Consider the following 25,121-nt stretch of genomic DNA (forward strand, 5'->3'; position numbering starts at 1 on the left):
GCAAAAACTGTACTGTAAGTGAATCTGCGCTCCGCTTTCATACGGCCACGGCTAACTGACCAATCAGCGCCGTGCTTACAACTTCAAGGCTTTGTTATTGTGGAAAGATGGCGAGATACATCATACAGTTTGAGGAGACGAAAATAGTCATTCCTAGCTTAAATAACAATCAACGATACTTAAAATGGATACGAATGAAGTCTTTAGGAACTATGTGAACTAGGTAAATACTCTAGCATGCATGTTATATGTGAAAACCCCCGAAAATACGTAATACAGACATCGTGATTTGAACATGTTACGCTAATAATAGTATGGCGGCCATCCCATGATTCCGATGTTGTCGTCTGCTATCCTCCTGAGTTATCTTCTGTCTTCTCATAAAATCCCGGTAAAGATTTAGTCATCAGTACCTTTAGCTTGTGATTCGAGCGTTACTACCAAACTCGTAACATTTGTTTATTATTTCAAACTTCAACATAAAAAATGACTATGTCAATGCCTTTTTTGTTTTGTTTTGTTTTGCTTAATCTATTCTCTCCCCCATGGTCCAGGTGGTGCATCTAGTTCTGCAGCCGCTCTCTCTTTCCTAACTGCTTTGATACCGACAAATTTCCACCTGCTTCTTGTTTCCTTGTGACCCTTTACATGTTCAACAGATTTTAGATCCGACGGGAGTCCTTCTGTCAGTATTGCAACACACAAGAGACAAGCAAATATTCACGCAACCCAAGTCATGCTGTTCTGAAAATGTATTAATCTGCCTTTACTGATTTTATTCAACGTTTTATAAATGATAAAAGATTCTTACCCAAGTTGCATGTAGTTGGGATACGGACTAACACTATATAATGTGTAATAAGACACAGTATATATACCATTATCTAAATGAATGTCATATCTGAAGTTGATTAACAAAGAAATATTCAACTTTGTTCTTAAAAGTGGATAACATCGAACGTCTATAGCTATAGCCCCTGATGAACGCAACGGATTAAAATGTACTAGATTACATAACGAGTTATTAAATAAAAGCGACTCTAACAGCTTGGACACAACATCAATACACATCAATACACATATGTGTATATGCATTTATATTGTGAAAAACATACAAAGTGAATATAACGGCAAATTGAACTCAAAGTTGTTGAAACATTGGCAAACACAAATACGAACAAAGGTATAAATAACGTGGAATGTTTGGAACTAGGACATTAGTATAAGACCAGACTGTAAAGGTATATTCGTCTTCTACGTCATTAGCGACAGCATCCACATATAAATCTGGATACAATCCAAGTCAAGTCATCAAAGAGTGAATCTGTGTAGCGACGACGAACCACAAAGCACATAAAGGAGCATAATTAAAGACATACCTTACAGTCCCATAATTAAAATTAGATATATGAAAATAACGTCAAGACGGCGATTAAAACGCATTGTCTTAGTCTTTAAGCGGGTAGGGACGGGGGATTAGGGACGTTTTATGAATATAATTACGATCGTTAAAATCAGAATCGTTAAGGTCTTCGAACAGCTTAGTTGTAAGCCGTCTCTCTTGGTAGTGTTGTCAGGAAGGTCGAGATAAGCAAATGATAAAGACGTAAACCGATAAAAAAAAAACAACTAAACAGCTACCATCAAATTCACCAAAGACATTGTCGGCCAGAATTCATTCAAAAGTATTTTATAGGTGTTGACCTTTTTACTATCTTCATTCAAATGAGACCTAGGTACTTCTGCATGTTGTTTAATGAAAAACGCTTTGTGAATGGTGATTTTCCCTTTTTTCCTAGAGAGCATCATATTCACTCTTTGAAATAGAAATAATTCTTTCCATTGACTTTATCCCGGCATTTGCTTTAACTTTGCAATCCTGAGAGTTACTTCAGTTTAATTGTTTAGTGTACACTAACTTCCTCCATTTAAAACAGTTAAAAAGGTAGCCAAATCTTGTAATTACATGATCTTGAGACAGCAGCGCAGACGATATTGAAAACAATAGAGGTGGCTCTTGATATTTTAAAAATATGTGTGTTGTATCAGTAAAATAAAACAGTTAATCTTTGAGATCAAGGTGTTTATGAAGTTATTGATTCTGATCAACTAGCGTTTTCTTTAGGTTTCTTTAGTTTCGCCTAGGGATATAACTTGGACGTAGATTCAGAAACATGTTATGTCCATCTAGCCCATACCAAATGCTGCTTCAAAAGTTAAGTATTACGGAAGCATCCCAACGAACAGGCTTAACAATCCAAATCTGTGCGAAATCATTGACAATGCTATGAAGCTAGTTTAAAATGGAAAAAAAGGTTAAAACTGATTCAGAAGAATCAAATTGTAATGAGTCGTCTATAATTAGTTTGCGTAGGGCAGAATAACTTCTCGGTAATCTCCGTTAATTCCTTACGGAAATGACCGAGCTCGTTAGGTGATAGGTGGCCAGACCATTTACTTAACTGATCTAATTATTAATTGTATAGTAGCACAGGTTAGACGATATTGAAATAATAAAAGTTGCTCTGGATAAGTTAAAAATACATGTTTGTATCAGAAAAAGAAAACAGTAAATCAATCGGATCAAGGAATTTATGAAATATTTAATTCTGATTAACCAGCGTTTTTATTTATATTTCTATAGTTTGCCTAGGGAAATAACCCTTGACGTAGATTTAGAAACATGCGATAGCCCTCAAGCCAATAACTGATGCTGCTTCAAAAGTTTACCTAAGCAGCTTGACGAACTGGCTCGAATGTGTGCAACATCATCAACAATTTTATGAAGCTAGTTAAATCATATTCGTCAACATGTTCATTATAGGAATTTAGGCAGACATATAATTGACTAGCTACTTACTCAGTGTGATCAGACATGTTGAAACGGGAGTCTCTCTATCGTAGATGTGGTGAAAACATCACATCAGCTCTCTGTTTTATACTTTTTTGATTTGACGTAAGGTAATTTGGTATTCGTCACCATATTCAGTCATTGTGTCAAAATATAGATACATTTCCCTATAACGGGAAGGTTTGATATGGCATCAAAGAACGAATATGTCACATTTATGACATGTACAATGAAATACCTGTTCTTTATACCTTTACTTATATTTAACATACATGCACCAGATGTTGCTTGCTCGCCTCAACTTATTTTTTTCATCAGCAGTTGAATAAGGCATTATCAAATTGATCCATACGTAAACGTCAAATTATGTTGTTTGTCTTGAACATCTAAAACTAATATATTAAAAAAATGATTAACTAAGGAAACACAAGCTTCAAATAAGGATTTATTTTTTTAAATTGATTATCGCTGTAATAAAAATAAAAACAAAACTTAACTTTTCATTACAAATATTGGTATAACTCTGCCACAGATGTGATGATCACATCCTTTGTACAGAACAATAATTCCATATGTTTATACAATAAAGGCATCTATTAAGTATCATAGTATGATTAGAAATACGATATTTGGTATCAGTCGCCATATTTAGTCATTATGTCACAATCCTATTTATTTATTGTCAAGTTCTGGATCACTGTAATATGACAGTTGTTGCAAGTATTGGGGTTACTTTGAGTATTTGAAACGGAGTTTGATACACTGCTGATGTCGCTGAAATCACTGAAAATGTCAGATAGATTAAGAAATGTTACGACAACCGACTGCTCATGGTTTTGGGTTGGGGCTATGGCCAAATGCGTGACGTGACCTATGGGAGGATTACTTGGACCGGGAAGAGCTAGACGATAACTTGGAGCCGGAAGAGCTGGACGATTACTAGCAGCGAGCAGAGCCAGTTGGTTGGATTTGGCAGGTTGCATGGATTCAGTAATTGTCTGTTCCATTCTGATCTTCTCCTCGTCATCCACGCGCTGATACACGGTCAAGGACTGTACGGACTTGTGCCCGGTCACCGACATGATTTGTGCGGGACTATACATACCCTTCGACAGTATCGTGGATCCTGTGGCCCGGACCGAGTGATTGGTGTATATTTGAGATAAGTCACACAATTTGCTTAAGTCCGACATAAATGTGCCCATTTTCTTAACTCCTACAGGTGAATTACAGTACCAGATGGGCTCATCTTCCACAAAACTAGCCACACTCCTTTGCCACAAGCTGTCGTTTTCCGGGTTAAGTTTACTCACATACAGTTCATAGGAGGCCACGGGACAGAACTCGGATCCTGAAAAATAAACGAACAGAATTTAAAACAAAAACAAAAAACGAGTTATTTTGTAGCATTTTATTTGTCGTACTAGTGTGACAAAAATGAAGGAAATTTTATAAAAAAAAAATAACGAAAATTGTTCCATCTTTGAGACTAGTAAAATTTGGCCCCATGACGTCCCATTGATGCCATAGTAAATAATGACGTCAAAACGCCAATACTTTTACGAGTTTCAAAGAGGAAAAGTGTTTTGTTTCTTGACCGATTCTCCTAATATTTTGCAGTCTGTATGTGTACGTTTTGACAGTGACCATGAGGACACACGAAGTGTGTATAACGAAACGTTAGCTCTGGTATGACGTCAGGTAAACATGTACACTACATGTTTTATTTAATACAGTAAAATAGATACCTTGGGATGCTGGCATTATTCCAGATACATTCTCCTTATCATTGGCCCGATGGTTCTTCATCATTTCATCGATCTGTTTCGTCACAAACTTCAGGCCAGTCTTTGGGTCTGTCTTCACCGAAAAAGTGTCTTTTTTCATCAGATGCATGTTCTCTGCTCCTCGTCTGAAAGGAAAATACAATTTGATAATAATTTTCATTGTGGAATTAAAAATGACAGACCAAAAGGCCATTTTTATTTTATGATTAAAATTTGTCAACAAATAATACCAGTAGATTTATTTTGACCACTTCAGTCTTAATTAAATTATTGAATAATATCACCAAAAAGTGTTCTTCTTTAAAAATGTCCATGTTTCAAGGAGTTTGAACTAGCTACTTTAACCTACCAAGGTTTAAATCAAAGGTGAGATACATTTAGTATTGAAGAATTAATGACTGACACTGACAGTCAGTGACTGGCCCTTTGTTGTATTTATTAAGAAAAAAGACAATTCGTCCCCTTATATTTTATAATGGCGAATCGTCCCGACCATAATCATAATGTAAACAAACATTTTGTTAGCACAGAAACCAGGATATTTTTTCGTACGTACCTGAAGAAATATAGACGTATATCGAAATGGATCTTGTTATATAGTCCTGATGGTGTTGTGGTTTTCAGGTGCAGGGATGTGTACACTTTCTCTCTGTCGACTTCATTGATCACAGGGTAATGATCAATCGTTCCCAGGCCTCCCGTTTCAGCTCAGCCATCACTGCCTTAAAATTCATGTTCGCATCGAAAAATGCTGGGTCTTTTATAATGTCAAATTTACGGGTATGTGGTGGGGCCCTCAAATACCGGTTCAATGCATGGCGGATATTATCAAACGACGACGACTTGTATTTCTCCCAGTCTGGTATACGCACGTCCATATAAAAATGGTCCAGAACTTCTGCAAGTCTCACATCATCAAATGACTCGAATGCGGTATCTTGGCACATTTCTGTCAGATATTCCGTTAAAATTCTCGCCGACTTTTGATTAGCCTTGATAGTGTTGTCAGCATTTACTTTCACCCACTTTGTTAACATTTCATCGGCTGTCGTCTGCACAAACCGCTTGGTCGCCATCTTGTTACAAGTTGACTCTTATGGGTAAAGAACGATAACTCTTTCGTACTCACCTAATGTGAGATTCTACTGACCTAATATGAAAATATACTGGATATCATGTGACGTCGTTTTAACCAATAGGACTACAGGATTTTTGCCTGAGGCGGGATAACACTTTTTATCATCAATATGTGAATGAGGACAATGTCCAGTTGATACATACATGTATTTACATGAATCCTGGTTGTTTTTTTTTGTAGAATATATAGAAGTAATATATTGATAAATCAATTAGCCAAGGAAACAGCTGCTTTAAATAAGGATTAAGATACAAATTATACATGCAGTTAATGAAGTTTTCAATACACACAGATTAATAATTTTGAATTTGATTTGATTATAATAAAATGAAAGACAACACAAAACTTTTCATCACAATATTTTTTCATTTTTTTGTTCAAGTCATAACAGTCTTTAACTGTTGTATCATTCAGTGATATACAAAGAGTCGACCCTTTTGTTTTTAGTTTGTGAACATGGACCTAAACTAATCAATGTAATAAAAAATAAACTCTAAACAGAATTGTTTGTGTGGTTTTACTCTATGCTACCATCCGTTTGTATTTTGGCATCAATATGTCCCGTTTGGAAGCTAAAGAAATCTACATATCAAAGGTTGCCTTTGAAGGTTAAATGCCAAAATATCACGAAAATTCAAAATCAAGAAATCGGCAGCAAGACACGAAGAAAGATAAGATTAACAAGGTTTAATTCAGGAATTGTCCTTTGCTCACATCGTGAACACGAATGAGCATAATAAAGAAAACATTGACCTTTATAACTTTCACAAAAACGGCATATTTCCCTATGAAATCATGACGAACATAACACTTGTCCATGGTCTTCATCAACCCACTTCTGTGGTCACCGTTCATTGTAACTTTGTCAGCCAGCAGTCGACATCTATAACGGAAATCATAATTCTCAAAGTAAACTCTTGAGTACCGAATGAACAACGACATGTAAACACTGGAGGTAGGGGAACTTGATCCTTGATTTCAGGCCAGGGGGGGAATGTACTATCGATGTGGTCTCGCTTATTAAAGACAACATATTATCAATAAATCTTATTGAGAAATTAAAGGATTTGGCAAGGTTTATGTCACCAACCCTGATAAGCTCATCAGGAAAATCTAGCCCCCGCACTCTGCAAAGAAATTGCCAACCATGAACTCAATCATTTAAACAGTTTTGCAATTAGTTTGTTTTATATTTACCATTGCTGGTCTTTCCAAAAACTGCTTGCAGAAACAATTACAGCTTTATATCTATATCGTCTTTCTTTCTTTTTTGTGAGAAAGAAAGCTCCTTTACAAGGAGAAAGAATGCTTTCCTTCAGTTTGGTATGAGGAATGGTAGTGTAAAGGGGTAAAGGGTCAAATATTCAAAAGCTTTGATCGACGAAACACCTTTAAAATGATGTTAAAGATTTACAAAACATGTTTTGAATTCCTTAAAATCCCAATGCATGTAGGACAAATTCACCGGTTGTACAAAGTTTTGAATTAAATTGAAATGTCGAGTGCTTGTTGACCCTACCTTAATTATGTTAATATGACAGTATACATCAAAGTATACAAAGGAGCCATGTATAACTGCATATTGAACCTTTCTTATTATGTTATATTGCCGTATTACGACCACATTAATCGTTTCATGTAGAAATATATAACATTATTGACACGAATTCTGGATTGTGCACTCAACATTCATAAATAACTGTTTGTCGTAGTATTTTTCCAAGGTCTTGCTTTTAAATCTGTACACAATATCATCCGTACCATGATAGTACATTCGTATCAGGTAAGACGTGGAAGTATGTAGCAGGTAACAAACACATGATTGATCTGACAGGTAACCCGCCAAGACTAGATCAAAGGACAGGCATAATCACATTGACGTCAACAGTAAGGACATGCGCTAATATATATATGAAACGTGTTAATTTCTAAATAGAAAGGAAATACAGGAAGACAGGAAGATTAAAGTGTTTAGCTTGTTTATTATTTAAAACTTTTACATACGAGAATGACTCTATTCATGCCGTTTTAAGATTTTTCCAAACCCCCAAGCGGCGCGAAGCACCGCTGGGCTTTGATATGTAAACACTTTATCCACTTCCATTGATTCCCCATGCATGAAAGCCTTCTGGGAAATTGAGGCCGCATACTGTCTTCAAAAATATGATAGTAAACGCCACAGTATCTGGCATTATTAAAATGTACATGTGAAATATCACGAATTCTCTATTTGATAAAAACATATCATAATGCAGTGCATCTTCGCTAGCCAAGGGTTGATCCGGTACGATCTACCTACTCTTGGTAGATCGTACCGGATCAACCCTTGGCTAGCGAAGATGAATGCAGTGAAGATATACGAAATATTTTATTGTCACATCTGAAGACGCATATGAAGACGTCACTCTTAGTATTTTCCAATCTGAACAGTACGTTTTATTCTCTGCTTACGTAGATTTTCACTTTCAAGTTTATGATGAATCGACGGCAGAATAAGTGGTTACAGTATGTGTTCCAGCTATGCAGCATACATTATTGTTTTTATATAATTACACTATTTATATAATTTTTGTATGGAAATATTACCAGATAATAGCAGCAAACGGCAAAATTGCGGTAAAAACTCATTCAAAATGGCGCTTAGTAGTGTTGTTAAGCGTGACGTCATAAGAACTTGGCGTCAAGAAATACGCTACACATTCCCACGCTGTTCTGATGTAGCAATATTAGCGTTGCGTGGCGTGACGTGAAAAAATGTAAGAAATAGAAAAATTAAATGGTTTTCCCGTTCAATATGAATTATTTCTTTCACTTGTATAAACCAGCGTTGTGGCAAAATGTGTCTTCATAACAGTCTCGAGAATGTACATTTGCGTGCTGTGTGACAAATATTGAGTGACAATATTGCTAAATGCAAAACTAATGCCATTAACAATTTATAAAACAACATACAGACATTCTTTTTTTCCTCCTTTGGGAAATTTCATGTGTCAAAACAGTTTTACAAAATGTATTTTAATTTATATATAAATATTGTTTTAAGAAGTAAATGTATTAAATAATGACGTATACATCAATAGGTTACTTATAGAAAACTCTCCATCTCACATACCATTCCTTTGATATTTCAAGCCATATTTATCATTAGTGTTTCCCACTCTATATCAGTCAACTATACATGTGAATGATCACCAAGTAAAAGGCTACACTGGCTACAGTGCTTAAATCTGGAAACTGTACATATGACAATACTTCTATAACATTTACAACACTCCATCATATTATCACGGCTTAAGTATAAACCCGGACATTCTAATATAGAATGCAATACAATATCTTTACTTGTTTTCTCACATATCTTACATATAACGACTTATTTCTCGCAAGATATTGAGTATTTAAATAATTCTACTAGATCCCATACATGTTGTTGAAAAATTTGTTTAGTGCTTAATTGCAATATTGGAAGTATTCCTTGATCACTATGGATAGCAGTATATCTCTTATGTTCATCACGTGTATTTAGTTTATATTTCCACCTTATATAAAAAGAAAATATATAAAAAATCTATTAATGAAACGTTTCCAGCATAACATTGCTTGTACGAATATATTTAGAACATAGTTACTGATAAATGGCTGTATTTTAAATTTAACCATTATGTTATATGTATCAGGCAAGAATCTTATTTGAGTTAGTTGATGAACTACCATACATAAATTGGCATAGTCTAAAAAATAAAAAGTGTTTTCCAAAACAATAGTTTCCATCTCTCTACTTCGCTCGACATATCAAATGGCCCTATACACTGAGCAGTCACTGCTGAGGAGGAAGTTTTAGGAAGACCAATACAACGTCTACATGCATATCTCTGTGTACGTTCCAACTATTCTACAGCTTTCTTAGTATATGAGTTCCAAAGCTCACATCCATACAATATACCTGAATATAAACACTTTTAATAATATTAAAAAATTATTGCAGGGCACACAAGCATAACAAATCCTACTGCTTGATGGTAGGTTATGGGTAAACGTTATCCCAGCGTACGTTTTCTATGATGTCATTGGAATTATATCAGAACCAATTTTACATTGTATAGGCCCACATTCTTCTGACATCACACGTCGACGTGGAGATTGAAATACTACTAGATAGCTCTTTGTAGAGCTATAGTTGATGTAAGACCTTCGGCGTGTTCAATTAAAACACACAAGTCCTCCGTTGTTCGAGAATGGTTTATTTCTCATTCATGTCTCTCGGAAGAGAGAGCCTGTAAAATATATATTTACACAATAGTCACTTCTATTGATAATCTGTAATAATGTACAAAGATGGTAATCAATTGTTCATTATGAACTTAATAAATGGATATATATTATATATATTATACTAGAGTTTATAGTTAGTCTGTCTTACCAGGGCCTCGTCCGGGTGGTAAGTCCTTGGCAGATTATTGCTTCATCTAGCATGATCTGCTGTTCAGCTCGGAGTGACTGGGTAAGGGTTTGTGCTGTGTGAGGTAAAGTGGTTGCGCATGCGTCGTTCATATAGAACGACCTGCATGCACAACCTCAGGTATACGTTCTTTCACTCAGGTGTGACATAACATGCTCACATACATGTGGCAAAGCCCATGTACTGGGTGACCCTAGGTATAAATATACACCCAGTCTACATTGAGATGCCAACGAGTAGAGTATGTATATACTACAGTCGAACCTCGTTATCTCGAAGTCGACGGGATCGGTGGAAAACCTAGAGTTATCCAAGAATTCGAGTTAAGTGAGTTCCTCTCCGACAGTCAGAGTATTAAACAGTCAATAAATGACAAACAGATAACGATATCAAATAAAAAATAACAATTTATTCATAATCATATTAATTAATTAATCGATTAATGTTACAATAACCACACATATAAACAGGAAGAACGTCTACTGTAAAACGTACATGCTGTCTCCGACCTCGTGCTATGCCGATAGAAATTTCAATGCGGAAATGAAAGTGTGCAAGTCTTTACACAATTCACTGTATTGGGGCGTACACGTAGATGATGTTTTAATGAGTACACGCGAAAACAATACACATCGAAAATAAACACATTAAAGCACTAATAAAACCTATTTACATTTAAGCACCGATAAAAAGTCACGACGCACTAACGTCACATTAGTATATCCACTGATAACACCGTCTACCCACTGCAGTCCATTCATTGAGAACACATTCTATATTGTCACCTATCAACATCTGTCACGAAAACAAAGTCCTGGAAATAATCCTCCATCGTTGACTGTTGTAAGTTTCTGGTCCTGTGGGCAAGATCCTCGCGGATGATTTCCTTTGATAGTCGCAGTATTGAGTTGATCTGGGCAGCTTTGTTTGGAAGGGTTTCAAAGTATCGAAGAAGTATGTTGCAGGCGTTTGAAGTCATGCATTGTATCTGTAGTTTGTGGTGGTACATGCTCACAGTCATCAGTGGACTTAGTGTCGTTGTTATCGATGGAAATGCCCTTACTCTCGAGAACCTCATCTCATTTTGGGGGATTCTTGCAAATCGCTGATAACTATTCAAAATGTCTGGCTATATATACAGTTTATTTGGTGATCATTAATCGAAAATGTCTCAATGTCGTGTTTTACGTGTCAATTCATTCTTTTTCCTGGAGGTCCAGAAGCGATCGTTTGCAAAGCTTTACGTTTGAGTTGTCTTTTTGCTTCAGAAACGCGATTTCTAGCTGCTGTTGTAATTTTTTCACCTGTCAATGAATCTCCTGTCAAATCCATACCAGTTCTCAATGCCTGTTTACCGAAAGTCTGAACTCCTCATTTTCATACAGGTGCTACAGCTTTCATTCCTGATTAAACTCCAGGCATGACGTATATGGTAAAATATATTCCAATAAGCCACATAATCCATGTCGAAACGTAGCTCCCACTCTATGGCAACAAAACAACGAATAAACTCCAACCACACAGTTGGAGTGACGTACCTCAAAACGAAATCTCCAGCCGTACAACGAAAAGTCGAAAGGAGAGAAAAACGGTGATAATACTAGGGACTAATTCGAAACTCCCATATTACAATTGTACAATGATTGTTAAAAAAAGGGGACCAAATAGCAACCGACAGACAATTGTTTCCTTTTTTACCGTTACATCAAATTTTATTATCCCTCATCGACTTCACAGCGTGTCTGATTGGTTTACACACATCACATGACAGGGCTACAAAACATCGGGTATCCCTCACGCAATCCATTTTCCCTGTCGAGTATCCCTCTGGGAACCCCTCGCACATTATCGGACGAGTTGTCTCTCTTTGTAAGACTCTCTAACGCCCGATGTGTTCCGGACGACACTCAAACATCAACAATGGCTGCAAACGGGAGATTCCGACCCCCAACATCTGAAGAACTTGAAAGGCGATATAATTGTTGTTCAATTTGATGTCAAATGAAAAACACTGACAGTGATAGGTATTTGTAGCATATATATGCTACCAGACCTAATGAAATAAGGGCAAACAGATCAGTCACAACAGTGACAACACAGGGGATCGTTGCATTGCCTAGCGTTGATGTATTTTTGCTATATGTATATAACACAGACTACACAGATGGAATATCGGAATAATAAAACACTTATTGCACTGGTGTGATTTATCTCGGGGAAACAACTCTTCAAGTCTCCCTCGCACCAGGGCAATAAGTGTAAAAGGTTCCGTTACTCTTCCAATCAGATTGCATGTTGCAAAATATCCAATCAAAAATGCTCCTTTCAAAAAAGAATGAACCATGTGCTTAAAGATAAGAATTACAAATGTCAATTTATTTCACGAATTACAGAAGAAAAAGATGAACGAGTCTGCTGACAATAAGTCTAATGTAGGAACAGAGTGGTTATTAGTTGATTAAACGTTTCCCTGATAAATGTCACATCGTCATTTTGTTCCCCGTTGTAATTTGAAGCATCTTTAACTTTAGTGCTTGAAATCAACAGGAGTCTTTGCGGACTGCTCATTCAGTAGCAATACCGGTTATCTAGTACCTTATCCATCCTTTTCAAAGAAAATCATATTTAACATAACGATATTTGGTAAAAATCCCAAGGAATGTTTTACCCATTATTGCAACATTTAGACCCCAAAGGCTTTTGTTAAGTGACATTGGTGATTTCAGCTGGCTTATGTATCGTTGTGAGTCAAATATAAGCAAAATTGATAGGCTCCAAGAACGAGATTGTCCGAAGAAAAACGCACAGGGGGAATACATGGCAGACGTCAGACAAGGTTTTGATGCTATCTGTGTCCATTTTACGTTGGTAGAACCTGAAATGGTAGGCGACACGAGGGTCCCGTCGGTAAAAATAGCTCCCATTGAAGACAAACCTCGACACTTCGTTAGTAACGAATTTCATCCTATTTATTACGAAGCTCTCCATTAAAAACAATCAATGTAAACAAATTGATATCATATAAAGATTGATACGGATAAGCAAAGGCGTAGTCATCTTCCATTCCAAGAGACGATCGTTTATTTGCTAATACAGGCAAACTTTTCCACGACGATAATAATACTTCGAGGAATAAATACGGAAGCGGTTATTCATATTTACCTTCTTTGGATTCGGTACTTGAATGTACCATACTCTCAAAAATCAAAAATAGTCGTCTGTCTGCCATCTTTTTTGTGATCAAGTCCAAAATGCACTATACACATAAAAGCTCTTGGGGAATATACATGTGAAATTTTCGTAGAATCGTTCAAGTACGTTTTAAGAAAGCTCCACAGCACAATTCAACAATCAAAACCCAGGATGCCACCTGATGGCCCTCATATTTTCAACATCCCAAAGTTCAAAACACACATCCAACAACCAAAGGAAACCGTCTTAGAAATTGGAGAAATGGCTTTCAGTACTTTTGGAGAAATAGCAAAAAATAAACTTTAATTCTTAAAGTCCAACATGGTCTCCCGCAGCCTTTTTGCTTTTTGGTATGTCCCAAAAACTGAGATGCATCACTAGGGACAATAGGGAACCTACGTCTAAAATTTGGGAAATTTGATTTTCAATTGTAAAAAAGGTTAAGCATGGACAACTAAAGAACATGAACAACCTATATGTGAAATTTGATAATGATCCCTACAGTAGTTTTTTAGAAGTGACAAAAGTACAAACTGAAACTCTAAAAAAATAAAATGGCCCCTCTCCACCATCTTGGTTTCTCGATTATTCAAATATTTAAAATTCAAATGACAATGAGGACATACATGTGAAAGGTAGGAAAGTGATCCCCTAGTCATATGTCGGCCATTTTGGTTTATCACTCAGTCCCAAAATAAAATATGCGTTACTTAGGACCATGGGTAAAACATGGTTATGTCATTCTGTCTGCATTTAGCAACTGTCTATGGCAAATGTTATTGTATGGGAATTGCATAACTGCTAGAATTTATGATTCTTACAAAGGTTTTGTAACAGAAGGAATGAATTACCTATAGGATATAGGATATTCATTAATAAGGGACCAAGAGGAACATTCCTATACAATTTCTGACGGATCCATCTCCAGTACTTTCTGTTAAAATCCAAGGCAATTCTGTTTATCTGATCAGTTTCAAAAGTAAATGTGCACAACTTCAGAACGGGAAACTTACAAATCAAATTTAATAAGAACGTTCACTGTAGAACTTCCAGTGAAATATCAATAACGAATACCTAATTAAAACTGAATTAAATCATGGATGCTTCTCGTCCATTTTGTTTTTTTCCAATAAGTCTCAGAAATGCACAAATTAGACCAAGGCGAACCACCATATCATATTTGAGAAAGATCCCTTTGTCACTGTCTGTGAAATCAGTCTCAAAAATAATCATGCATAGTTATAGACAAAGAGGAACCTGTGTATCACAATCAAAGAAGATCCCTTCGGTTCTCTCTCAGAAAGTAAAAATATCTTAATAGTCAAAATACAAAATGACACACCCTGGTTGCCTTTTTGTTTTTCTGAAAATATCAAAAATATAAGCATGCACAAGTAAAGACCAAAAGGAACTTCCATATTGAGTTTGAGGAAGATACTTTCGGTACTTTCTGAGAAATAGCGCAAACAAACTTGAACTCTCAAAGTTCACGATGGCCGCCTGTAAGCCAACTTGACTTGCTGATCACACCTAAGATCGATATGCGTAAAGAATGACAATGGGTAAACCTTACATGGAATTTGAGAAATCTCCCTCCAAAACCTTCTGGGAAAGCGGTTACAAACTTTGAAATGCGTTACTTGGGATCACTAGGAAATTCACGTGAAAATTTGAGCACTTTCTGAGAAATAGTACGAACAATAATTGTTTAAGTACAGACGATAAGACGGAATGAATGGACGGACGGCAGATGACGGACGACGGACCATGGACGAAGAGTGATTTGAATAGCGCACCAACTGATGATGACGTGCTAAAAATCTCCATACTTGTGGTATAATTCTTTAAATCTAGCCTTCGGCATTGACGAATCTTACCCTTTAAGAGGAGATTTGTCTGTCTTATCCCCAAGGTGGGGACATTTTCTTAATCAGGTTACCTGTATGACACCGAAAACTGCAGCATAAAATAAGAGTTCTTAAGCATATTGTGCTCAGAGTAATTGGGTCAGTGTTTTTTCTTTTTTTTCTTTATTAGTTTTTGGTCTCGGGAAGTTTTTTTCAAATTGAATATTGATGCAGTCAGAAAATCCAAAATGTTAGTTATATCTCTTCTATGTGTCTTTTAAAGATATATGTATTGAATTTGAAACTATCCTTAAATGCATTATATGTATGTTTATTTCATTAAAAGTTATCTTTAAATTATTTAAGTATATTTTATTTAACTCTTTCTATCTATCTATCTATCTATCTATCTATCTATCTATCTATCTATCCTTCTATCTATCTCTCTATCTATCTATCTATCTATCTATCTATCTATCTATCTATCTATCTATCTATCTATCTATCCATCTATCCATCTATCCATCCATCCATCTTTCCATCTATCCATCTATCCGTCTATCTATCTAACTATCTATCTATCTATCTATCTATCTATCTATCTATCTATCTATCTTATCTACCTATCTACCTATCCTATCTATCTATTTATCTATCTATCAATCTATCTATCTATCTATCTATCTATCTATCTATCTATCTATCTATCTATCTATCTATCTATCTATCTATCTATCTATCTATCNTGTCTGTCTGTCTGTCTGTCTGTCTGTCTGTCTGTCTGTCTGTCTGTCTGTCTGTCTGTCTGTCTGTCTGTCTGTCTATCCATCTATCTGTCTATCTGTCTGTCTGTCTGTCTGTCTGTCTGTCTGTCTGTCTGTCTGTCTGTCTGTCTGTCTGTCTGTCTGTCTGTCTGTCTGTCTGTCTGTCTGTCTGTCTGTCTGTCTGTCTGTCTGTCTGTCTGTCTGTCTGTCTGTCTGTCTGTCTGTCTGTCTGTCTGTCTGTCTGTCTGTCTGTCTGTCTGTCTGTGTTTCTTTTAGATGTTTCTTATAGAGATATCTTTGTAATTTTTGAAGATACATGTAGATCTATTTTCAAATGATATGAAATATATATAATAAATTGAAAAATGTACCTCTATTTGAATAAACAATTTTCTATTAAATCTAAACACATCTCTAACACTCCTTTGTTGCTATTAAATGTTAAGCTTGCTTGCCATTTAGACCACTCTACGTTATCTGTCAAGCAGTTTCCGCATTAACCATCAGCATCCTTTACAACATCCGTGTATCTGTCAAACAAAAGTATTCTCATCGTATTCTTGCGAGCAATTTACACGGTTTTAGCTGTCGAAAATTGTATTTACTCCTGCATATATGTGTTATCGTATCGTATCGGTTTATATCAGCTACTGAATCGAAAATGAAAATATCAGCATTCAAAATTATATATATTTATTCCTGTTCTAAAACTCAATTAAGATGACAGTGCGTGTAGGTTTGTACGATATTTAGACACTTGACACATATTACAGAAACGTTCACACATACACCAACACACAAACAGATATCAACAAGCTATAGCAGGACACATACTGTAAAGATCAATTAACCCTGCCTAGATTGTTACAGTTCAACGACAGGAACACTATGCCAGGTATGTGTTAACATCATATAAATAAGATATTTTACGATAAGCATTGGAACTGACCAATAACATTCTTTTGTATGTTTTCTTTCCACTGCAAAATTTCACATTGTTGTATGTTTCTAACTTTATACTGTTCCCTATATTTATTTCTTTACAAGTAGCAATGGTTTAGTTCCCGGACAATATAGCCCAGAAACTATAGCAAAAGGTCTAACAGAAGTTAAACTGGCATTTGTGGTTTACCTAGGTATCTTTAATAGTGTACTGGGATGCCTGATTATTAGTTCAATTCATTTGTTGTTAAATTTTCTTGGAAATTTATTTATTGCGAATTGGTTCTTTAGTAATTAATAACGTTTGTTTTAAAATTTATATTTAGTAAGAAATACTTAAAATAGCACATAATTCTATTTATAACATGCGTTACAAATTATGTTGTCTGCAATTTGGGACTGGTCGGGGACAGAAAGCAGGTAGCACTTAATTACATATATCTGACTCGCAGTACATAAGCTAAATAATACTAATAATTACTTTTGGTTTGAGGCAAGAACACCGCCAGATGAGGTTGATTCTCTTGCACATATAAGGCTGCTTCTGTCGTGTAAGATGTGTTATGTGTTATGCGGTATCAACATGAAAACTGTACTTCAGGTGAACACAAAGCTCTACATGTGTACCTGCAATGTAAGGGCTCTAGCAAGTCAAAAACCTGATATGTATTTTAAAGAGGGTAACATTTGATTAGTTATCTTGGCTAGCGAATATTATTACCATCATCATTTGGACTAGAGTTTATTTTTTGAAGGCGAATAAAATTTCTTTTCGAAAATACGTAAATTAAAAATATATAGGTTTGTCTATATATCCATTAAGTACATAAATTAATGAAGACATAATGTCATTGTTAAGTTATATAACAGTAAAAACTGTCTGTTTACGGGACCTGCCAAAACGTAATTTGAACATGACAAATGAATTCAGCGGTTTCAAGTAAAACGTGTATGCCTAGAGATCTACCTAGCCATTGACCTCTTATATTTACAATGGTATAGATACTTCAGAACTCTGAATACATTTTATATTATGATTTATATTTTACATAGCTTTCAAAAACTCCTATTTTCGCTGATGAATCTAAACCTATTACACTTAATATATCTGCGCTGAACATATCTTTGCTGAATAAATATACGTATGTTGACATATAATAATGTATTTACTCCGAAGATATTTCTACTGACCACTTAAATCAATTACGCTAAATGCATCTACGCTGATTATGACAATGACGGGATCTACGAAAGCCTTTATGCTGTCTTCCCTATTAAGCTATTAAGCTGAATGCTTCTTCTACGCTGCTTGGAATACATATATCTACATTGCTAACGCACTCTGTATCAGCTAATAAGAACCCTAAATATATGTACCCGAAATGTATCAATGATTACTTTATTATACGCTGATAGTATTTCACGTATCACAGTGAATATATTTCCAATTATTAGGATTACTGTGTGTATATGGATTAAACTAAATGTGTCTCTTGCTTCAACTGATTACATCTTCATAATTTAGCTGAGTGTATCTACATAGTATGTATCAATGATGTATGTATCTACGCAAATTACCCGAATATATCTACTTGTATTGTGATTCTCAAACGGGATGTTCATACACCGATGAATGCTGTTATGTTTATAATGTCCCTACGTAAATTATGCTGAATGCATCTACGCTGAAAATATCTTAGCTGATTACATTGACTGTATCTTATTTTGTGTCAGTGAATGCACTTGGCTTAACAAGTTGAATGTAGATGCACATGCTCCTGGGCTCGGATCAGAGACATAATTGCATGTAAAGGAAAGTTTGTCTTTTCAGTTTTGTCTTTGCCCTTTGCCTTTTACATTGTATCATGCCATTCCCCTCAGTTCATGCTGTCGTTTAGTGAATAAGGTGTAAAGTTTGAAGTCCATTATGTTGAAGTCTTTGTAGCTTTTTTCCCTGCGTGTTGACGCACTGTTATATATTGTCCTTGTGTGTTGACGCTCTGTTATATATTGTCCTTGTGCGTTGACGCTCCATGACTCTTCCTCCTTATGTGTCGACGCAGTGGTCTAGATTATCTCTTTTGTTAATGCTGTATTTTCGTTTGGTCAATGGTAATGACCAACAATGTTGTATTAATGCCTCGGTATAATTACAGGCGCATACTGTGACTCCTTGCAATGTGTAAGTCTGGGCTAGGGCGTATATCTGCTACCGAAGGATCACCCAAAACTGCATATTTAACGCCGAATGTTGGTTGAAGGTTATATTCCCTACTTGTATTTTATGAAAACAATAGATAAGATATTTTCTATTCTTGTTTTGCTCGCAGAGGGACTACCGGACCAACTATGGACCAATTACGAGACATTTGTCTTGAACAACAGAAGCGGTCTTTATTTTGGTGCGGCATTATTTGCACTTGGATTCACAACTGTCATTATCACAGGATTTGTGTCCTTATGCCGAAGGTAGTTATATTTTAATTAGTTATTACTATTGGCATTAATATATACTCGTTAGAGTAGTTTGTTTTTCAGTTACTACATGAGCGGTATTTAATCGAATTTTCACTTATTTTGAATAAAACAAGGCACTGATAAAGCAAGAGCATAGGATATGCATGTTTCTATTCAAAAATCCCCATCTACGTTGCTTGCGGTTAAGAAGTACGGGAGAAAAGCCAATTTTTAACATATATATCATGCAATACGCCTTAGTGGTTATATCAATCGTCTGGTAGTCATCTCGTGTCTGTTACCTTCATTGTGGGACAAGGTAAAGATTTTATTTTGAACAGGATAAATATCATTTTTTTTTTACATTAATAATCATTGTTTAAAATGTATTACTCAACATTTTATGAATATTTGAAGGAAGATTAAAACGTCTTAACTCATAAGTATTTCAACTTTGATCTAGGTCATTTATTCGGAAACAAAACTGTATAGCCCTTTAAACCATTAATATACATGACAAATACTTGTGCATGTTCATTTATGCGGAACAACCGGTTTGATCGTCTTTAAAGGTAACATTTTCGGATATAAAACCAGGCGGACCTGCAAATGTTTATGCAGGCCTTACAAGCTTTGTCAAGCCTCGCCTGAAAGCAGCATCAGGTTACTAGGTCCGACCCTATTTACACCGTCGGAAACCCACGTTCGATTTCACTAGCGTTTATCGACCGTCGATAAACGCTAGTACAACGGAACGTGGGTTTCTGAGGATGCCCTTTTTAACAAGCGAACAACTTTGGCCCAACCGGTACGGCCGGTTAAACGATAAACGGCCCTGATATCACTTGTCTGGTATAACGGTGAAATCAGATATAACCACACGAAATTTAGTTATTACACTGTTTTGGTTATTCAGAAGAAGTTTCTTAGTGTTTAGTAAAATTTACCCATGTGGTGTTGAAAGTTGATCATGGTCACTCATTGTAAAAACTTAATGACCTTTCACTTCAGTATGCTAAATATCTTTTGATTATTCAAATAAGGTTCTTATGTTTTAAGATTTAAACGCTATGACCTAAACCTGTGGCTAAGCAAACAATTTATTTCGTCGCGAACGATACAGTCAATACGCCGAAATTGATAACTGCGCACACTATATGTTGAATCATATGATTTATTCTCGTTTGTTAGTGGCTTATAGCAAGAGGCCCTCAAATTGAAGAATGGGTGGTTTTTTTTCAAATTGGCACATAGTTACTTGGAGAAAGCGCATAGACCCATACTTACCTGGAGACCAGGCATACACATGCTGTATAGATGAATTACATAGATGAATGTACAAAGGAAGTTGTAAATGTCCTAGCAAATCACAAGCCAGGATGGGCATCTGGAATTTTACAATCAGCATGAAAAGTGACAAACTTGGTCAAAACCTCATAAGAAAAACTTCTGCTAAGTTAGAAGTCAATCGCCGCAGCCTTTTTTGAGAGGAAGTAAAACAAAATCAATGAGAGGTCAGAGTGACCATCTTGGATTTTCTGTTCGACACAAAAAGTCAGAACACTTGTTCGTAACCTCTTAAGGAACATTTGTACAAATAAAGAAGTGAATTGCTGCAGATAATTTTGAGAAGTCGAAAATTTCTCGTCTCAGCAAGCTCAAGTCCCATAGTCTCCAATAGAAATTAAAATTTCAAAGTACCATAACTCTGCCAGTTACTGTCTGATTGAGAACACTTGCGATCTTGTTAGAACTGTTATTATTATAAAGCAGAATAGCAACATTTATTGAAATTCACGACGACAGACGAAGACTGATGGCAAATTAAAATTGTCAGCGTGGATTTTTCAAGGATATTAACGAAGGTCAAAAGCAAAATATAAACGATCAATCTGTATAATGAGAAACTTTCTCACTTTCATGGTGAAGATACCAAACCATATTTATTGGCCATGCTTATTATAAAGCCTCTGACTTAATCAAATGCTAGATATACTACTCACATTTTGCTAAGGATCACCTATATTTTGAAAAAAAAATCAAAATGTTAGAAAGGATATTATGTTTTCCTTCCTTACTGTTTTGGGCGAATTTGTTAGCCGTCCAAATCGTCCTGTGTGGGTGTGTTCAGTCAACCATCAAAGCGCGTGCGAGTGTTTCCAAGTGTACAACCCTTTCAAAAGCTAAGATAGGCTAAAGAAGGCGTTTTTCAAATTGTCAAGGAAATCAAATTGATGAATATTCTTTTCGTGCTTTTGTTTTGATATGGCACAAAGACGAACCAGACAACGGTTAAAATGACTTAAATGATTAGGGGCATCGGTATGCTGCAAGCTAGCATATCTCAATGTCAGGTTGCAGCAGACCTTTGGGTGTCTCAAAGTGTGGTGGCAAGAATAAATGTGGAATCGTTTCCAAACTAACGGAAACCCTTCCAGACGTCATACTGGAGTTCGTTCTAGGGCTACAACGCAGCGCCGATACTGATTTTTGCTCATACAGGCACGGCCTCACAGGTTCCAGACTGCCACAGCTTTACGAAATGACCTTCTTAATGCTTCTGGTACCCGGATAACCACCCAGACAGTTAGGAACCGTCTTCATGATGCTGGTTTAAGGACACGTAGACCAGCAATGCGAGTTCTTTTAACTGCCCGCCATGTAAGGGACCGATTATATTGGGCCAAAGCTCACAGCACTTGGACTCTTCAGGAATGCGAGCCGGTTCTTTTTACTGACAAGTCCAGATTCTGTCTCGACTTCACCGACAGGCGTGTTAGAGTATGGAGACAATATGGGGAGAGGTTCCAGGCAGGTAACGTTGTGGAACATGACCGACATGGCGGAGGTTTAGTGATGGTATGGGGAGGCATATGCCTTCGTTGGAAAACTAACCTCCATTTCTTCCATAATGGTACCGTTACGACCCGGATTCCCTGCCATGAAATACTTGATACATATGTCAGACCCTACGCTGGCGTTATCGGTCCTTATGGACGATAATGCTAGGCCACATAGAGCAAGGGCGAATGAGCAGTATATACAGCAAGAGACTATTCAACGAATGGATTGGCCAGCCTGCTCGCCGGATCTTAATCCCATCGAGCATATGTGAGACATGCTGCAGAAAGCTGCTCTCTCTGCCAGAAATGTTTAGCCAAGAACGCTCCAGGAGCTGGGAACAGCTTTGGTAGCTGCGTGGAACGCTATCCCACAAAACCGGACACGCGATCTCATTTGGGGCATGCGCAGACGTTGTGAATCTGTAATTTTAATGGTAACCCTTTTCCTGAGCTCATTATCCGACTGTAATTATGATTTTTGGAAATTTTGCATGCTGATGAATTAAAAAAACAATCAATTTTTCAAAAATAATCTCGATGTAAACCAAATAAAATATTTATTTTCACATATGCCCCGAAATAAAAGTGATCCTTAGCAAAATGTGAGTAGTATATATATTTTAACGACGAGAACATATGCACTTGGTATATTATTTCGCATTCAACATTTTGACTGCAAACTAAATAGGATCAATCATTCCTGTGTGATTCTAGTATTGAGATAGAAATCGCAACCCGGGAGTAAGATATTTTAAGCTTTGCATGAAGTTTCGGCGAATGTTATGCTTCAAAATTCTTACCCTTAGGGTTGCATCGCTCTGTCTTCATCATCAAACGATTCTTACATTTCCTTCACACTTTCTTATCGCAGAACATCCTACAACTGTAAACCGAATGCACTGATCTTTCATAAAGGTGGAAAAAATATGTGACAAAGCATTACATTAAGTCATTAAACGATGATGATATTTTCAGGGTAAGAGCGCGTGTGGGCTTCCTTCCCTAGGTAGGGGTTAGACATGTTAACCTTTTTCCTAACAAAAACGGGCATGCATCTGTGAAGTTTATTTGGTTTGAATGAAGCACATTTGAAGTGTGATAAACATTCATTGATTATCGTGTTTTTTTTCAACAGGACTTGTTGTGGTAAAGCTAGTACTAAAAAGCTTTCTGATAATCCCAGAAATTCTTTAGACAACCCACTCTACACCTACATCTCGAGTCGAGAGTGCGTCACTTCCAGAGAACAGCTAGTCGCGGCTGAAGCCGGTTTTGAAGACGATCATCAGATTGTTGATACATTAGAATCCGCGGAACTAAATGAAGAGCCGACAGTGATATACGAAAATGAACAGTTTTTCCATACAGCAAAACGAACAAAGTCTACTGAAGTGGAAAATGTTATACATCCTGAAGAGGGAGGAAAAAGTCGATCTAAATACGCGTACTCGCAGGTTATAAAACAGAGTACTGCAAATGCTGAAGAAAAGAAGGGTAAAGGACATGCAAGTGACATTGACAAGAGGACCAAAGACATAAAGTAGGATGGATATTCCAAAGTGATCAAGAAAAAAATCCGCAATTGGAACCAAACGAATTCACATATAAACTTGAAGTAGATGATATTCCCCAGGTTTCACAAATGAACTTCGAAGATAGAAAGACAAGTAAAACAACAGCTAGCAAACAGGACAAAAAAAGTCATGTTATAGAAAGTGGGGATATACATACAGATTTGCCAGCAGATCACCAGGCAGCCGCCTTATTTAACACAGTGAACGGATAGTATAACGAAGGGGAGTATATGAACGTTACAGCTCCCAGAATTTCATTCTTCGGGGACGAGTTTTACTTGGATATGACGCACAAAGAAAAGGACCCCAATATTTACATCAACTGCACTATCACACTCAATAAATATAGACAGCACCTGTTCATATTATCCGGTTAATGAAGTTAGCCAATACATCCGATACCCCATCTCCCACCATCTAATGTTTTGGTGTACAAGACAGTTCATGAGTTAAACGATATGACGTACAAAAGCTTTTTGCAATCAAATCTGTATTATTGTCTTTTAATGCAGTTTCTCACTACAATTGGGAACATTAAATTTAGTCACTGAACTCAGGTAGTCTTGTCAGGGTGGTGGTGGTATGAACAGCGTTGATTGTACTTCAAACCTGTTAAAGTATTGATTTTGACAGTGATTTTTGGCCATTTAACCTTACCTGATGACCACCAAAGTCTAACCAAGTATATAAGTTAATCATAGAATAAGATATAATATATTTTGTTAGGGGATTGTTTGCCTATCATTTTTGATGAAATAAATAAGTCTGTCGCTATAACCACCCGAGTGACAATAGCGACTACCGCGAGACAATCACTATTGGCCAGTCCCTGAGGGCATTTTCTCTCAAGGTGTAAGGTTCTGGATTAACTCTTTATTTTTGACGTTTTTTTTGTACCTTTGCAACTGTTTCGGATGCAGAACAACTTTCATAGTGAAAAAATCCACATGGGTCCTATGTGACATTCCTACATTTGGAGAAATTCCACATGTTATCCTCCGCTGTGTCCATTTTAAAAAGTATTTTTCATGAACATGCTTAATCCTTATATTTTCATATTATGCACAAACTATAAGACGACCTGACGTCTACTCATCGATTTTACGGCGATCATTTTTAAAGAGTGACTTATGAAAAAAAAACTAACGGTCCGGAATTTTTCTAAACAACAATAATCTATTCCGTTTTCGTTTACGTATCCCAGTTGAAACGTTTCAGGTGGCATGGACATATTCCACGATAAAACGAACGCACTTGGACATAACTA

General features: G+C 36.3%; 2 protein-coding genes across 2 annotated transcripts; one reads left to right on the forward strand and one right to left on the reverse strand.

The window, feature by feature from the left end:
- Nucleotides 1-3,519: 3,519 nt before the first annotated feature.
- Nucleotides 3,520-5,700, reverse strand: LOC110441157. The gene is made up of 3 exons (XM_021484254.1): nt 5,195-5,700; nt 4,600-4,763; nt 3,520-4,202 (listed from the first exon to the last, which is right to left on the reverse strand). Exons 2-3 carry the CDS (start codon nt 4,745-4,747, stop codon nt 3,520-3,522), a joined length of 831 nt encoding a protein of 276 aa, XP_021339929.1. The 5' UTR covers nt 4,748-4,763; nt 5,195-5,700.
- An 11,104-nt stretch (nt 5,701-16,804) lies between these two features.
- On the forward strand, nt 16,805-24,155 carry LOC110441158. The gene is made up of 3 exons (XM_021484255.1): nt 16,805-16,933; nt 19,311-19,449; nt 23,416-24,155. Exons 1-3 carry the CDS (start codon nt 16,927-16,929, stop codon nt 23,822-23,824), a joined length of 555 nt encoding a protein of 184 aa, XP_021339930.1. The 5' UTR covers nt 16,805-16,926; the 3' UTR covers nt 23,825-24,155.
- Nucleotides 24,156-25,121: the final 966 nt, after the last annotated feature.

This window comes from Mizuhopecten yessoensis, unplaced genomic scaffold (genome assembly GCF_002113885.1).
Source record: "Mizuhopecten yessoensis strain PY_sf001 unplaced genomic scaffold, ASM211388v2 scaffold715621, whole genome shotgun sequence".
In the NCBI taxonomy this organism is placed as follows: Eukaryota; Metazoa; Mollusca; class Bivalvia; order Pectinida; family Pectinidae; genus Mizuhopecten; species Mizuhopecten yessoensis.

Bases quoted from the DNA above. Each gene is read 5' to 3' on its own strand.
- LOC110441157 (XM_021484254.1), bottom strand. From the start codon at position 4,747: ATGCATCTGATGAAAAAAGACACTTTTTCGGTGAAGACAGACCCAAAG. The intron at 4,203-4,599 runs GTATCTATTTTA...TTTATTTTTCAG, and splicing joins AATAATGCCAGCATCCCAAG to GATCCGAGTTCTGTCCCGTG.
- LOC110441158 (XM_021484255.1), top strand. The intron at 19,450-23,415 runs GTAGTTATATTT...TTTTTTCAACAG, and splicing joins TTTGTGTCCTTATGCCGAAG to GACTTGTTGTGGTAAAGCTA.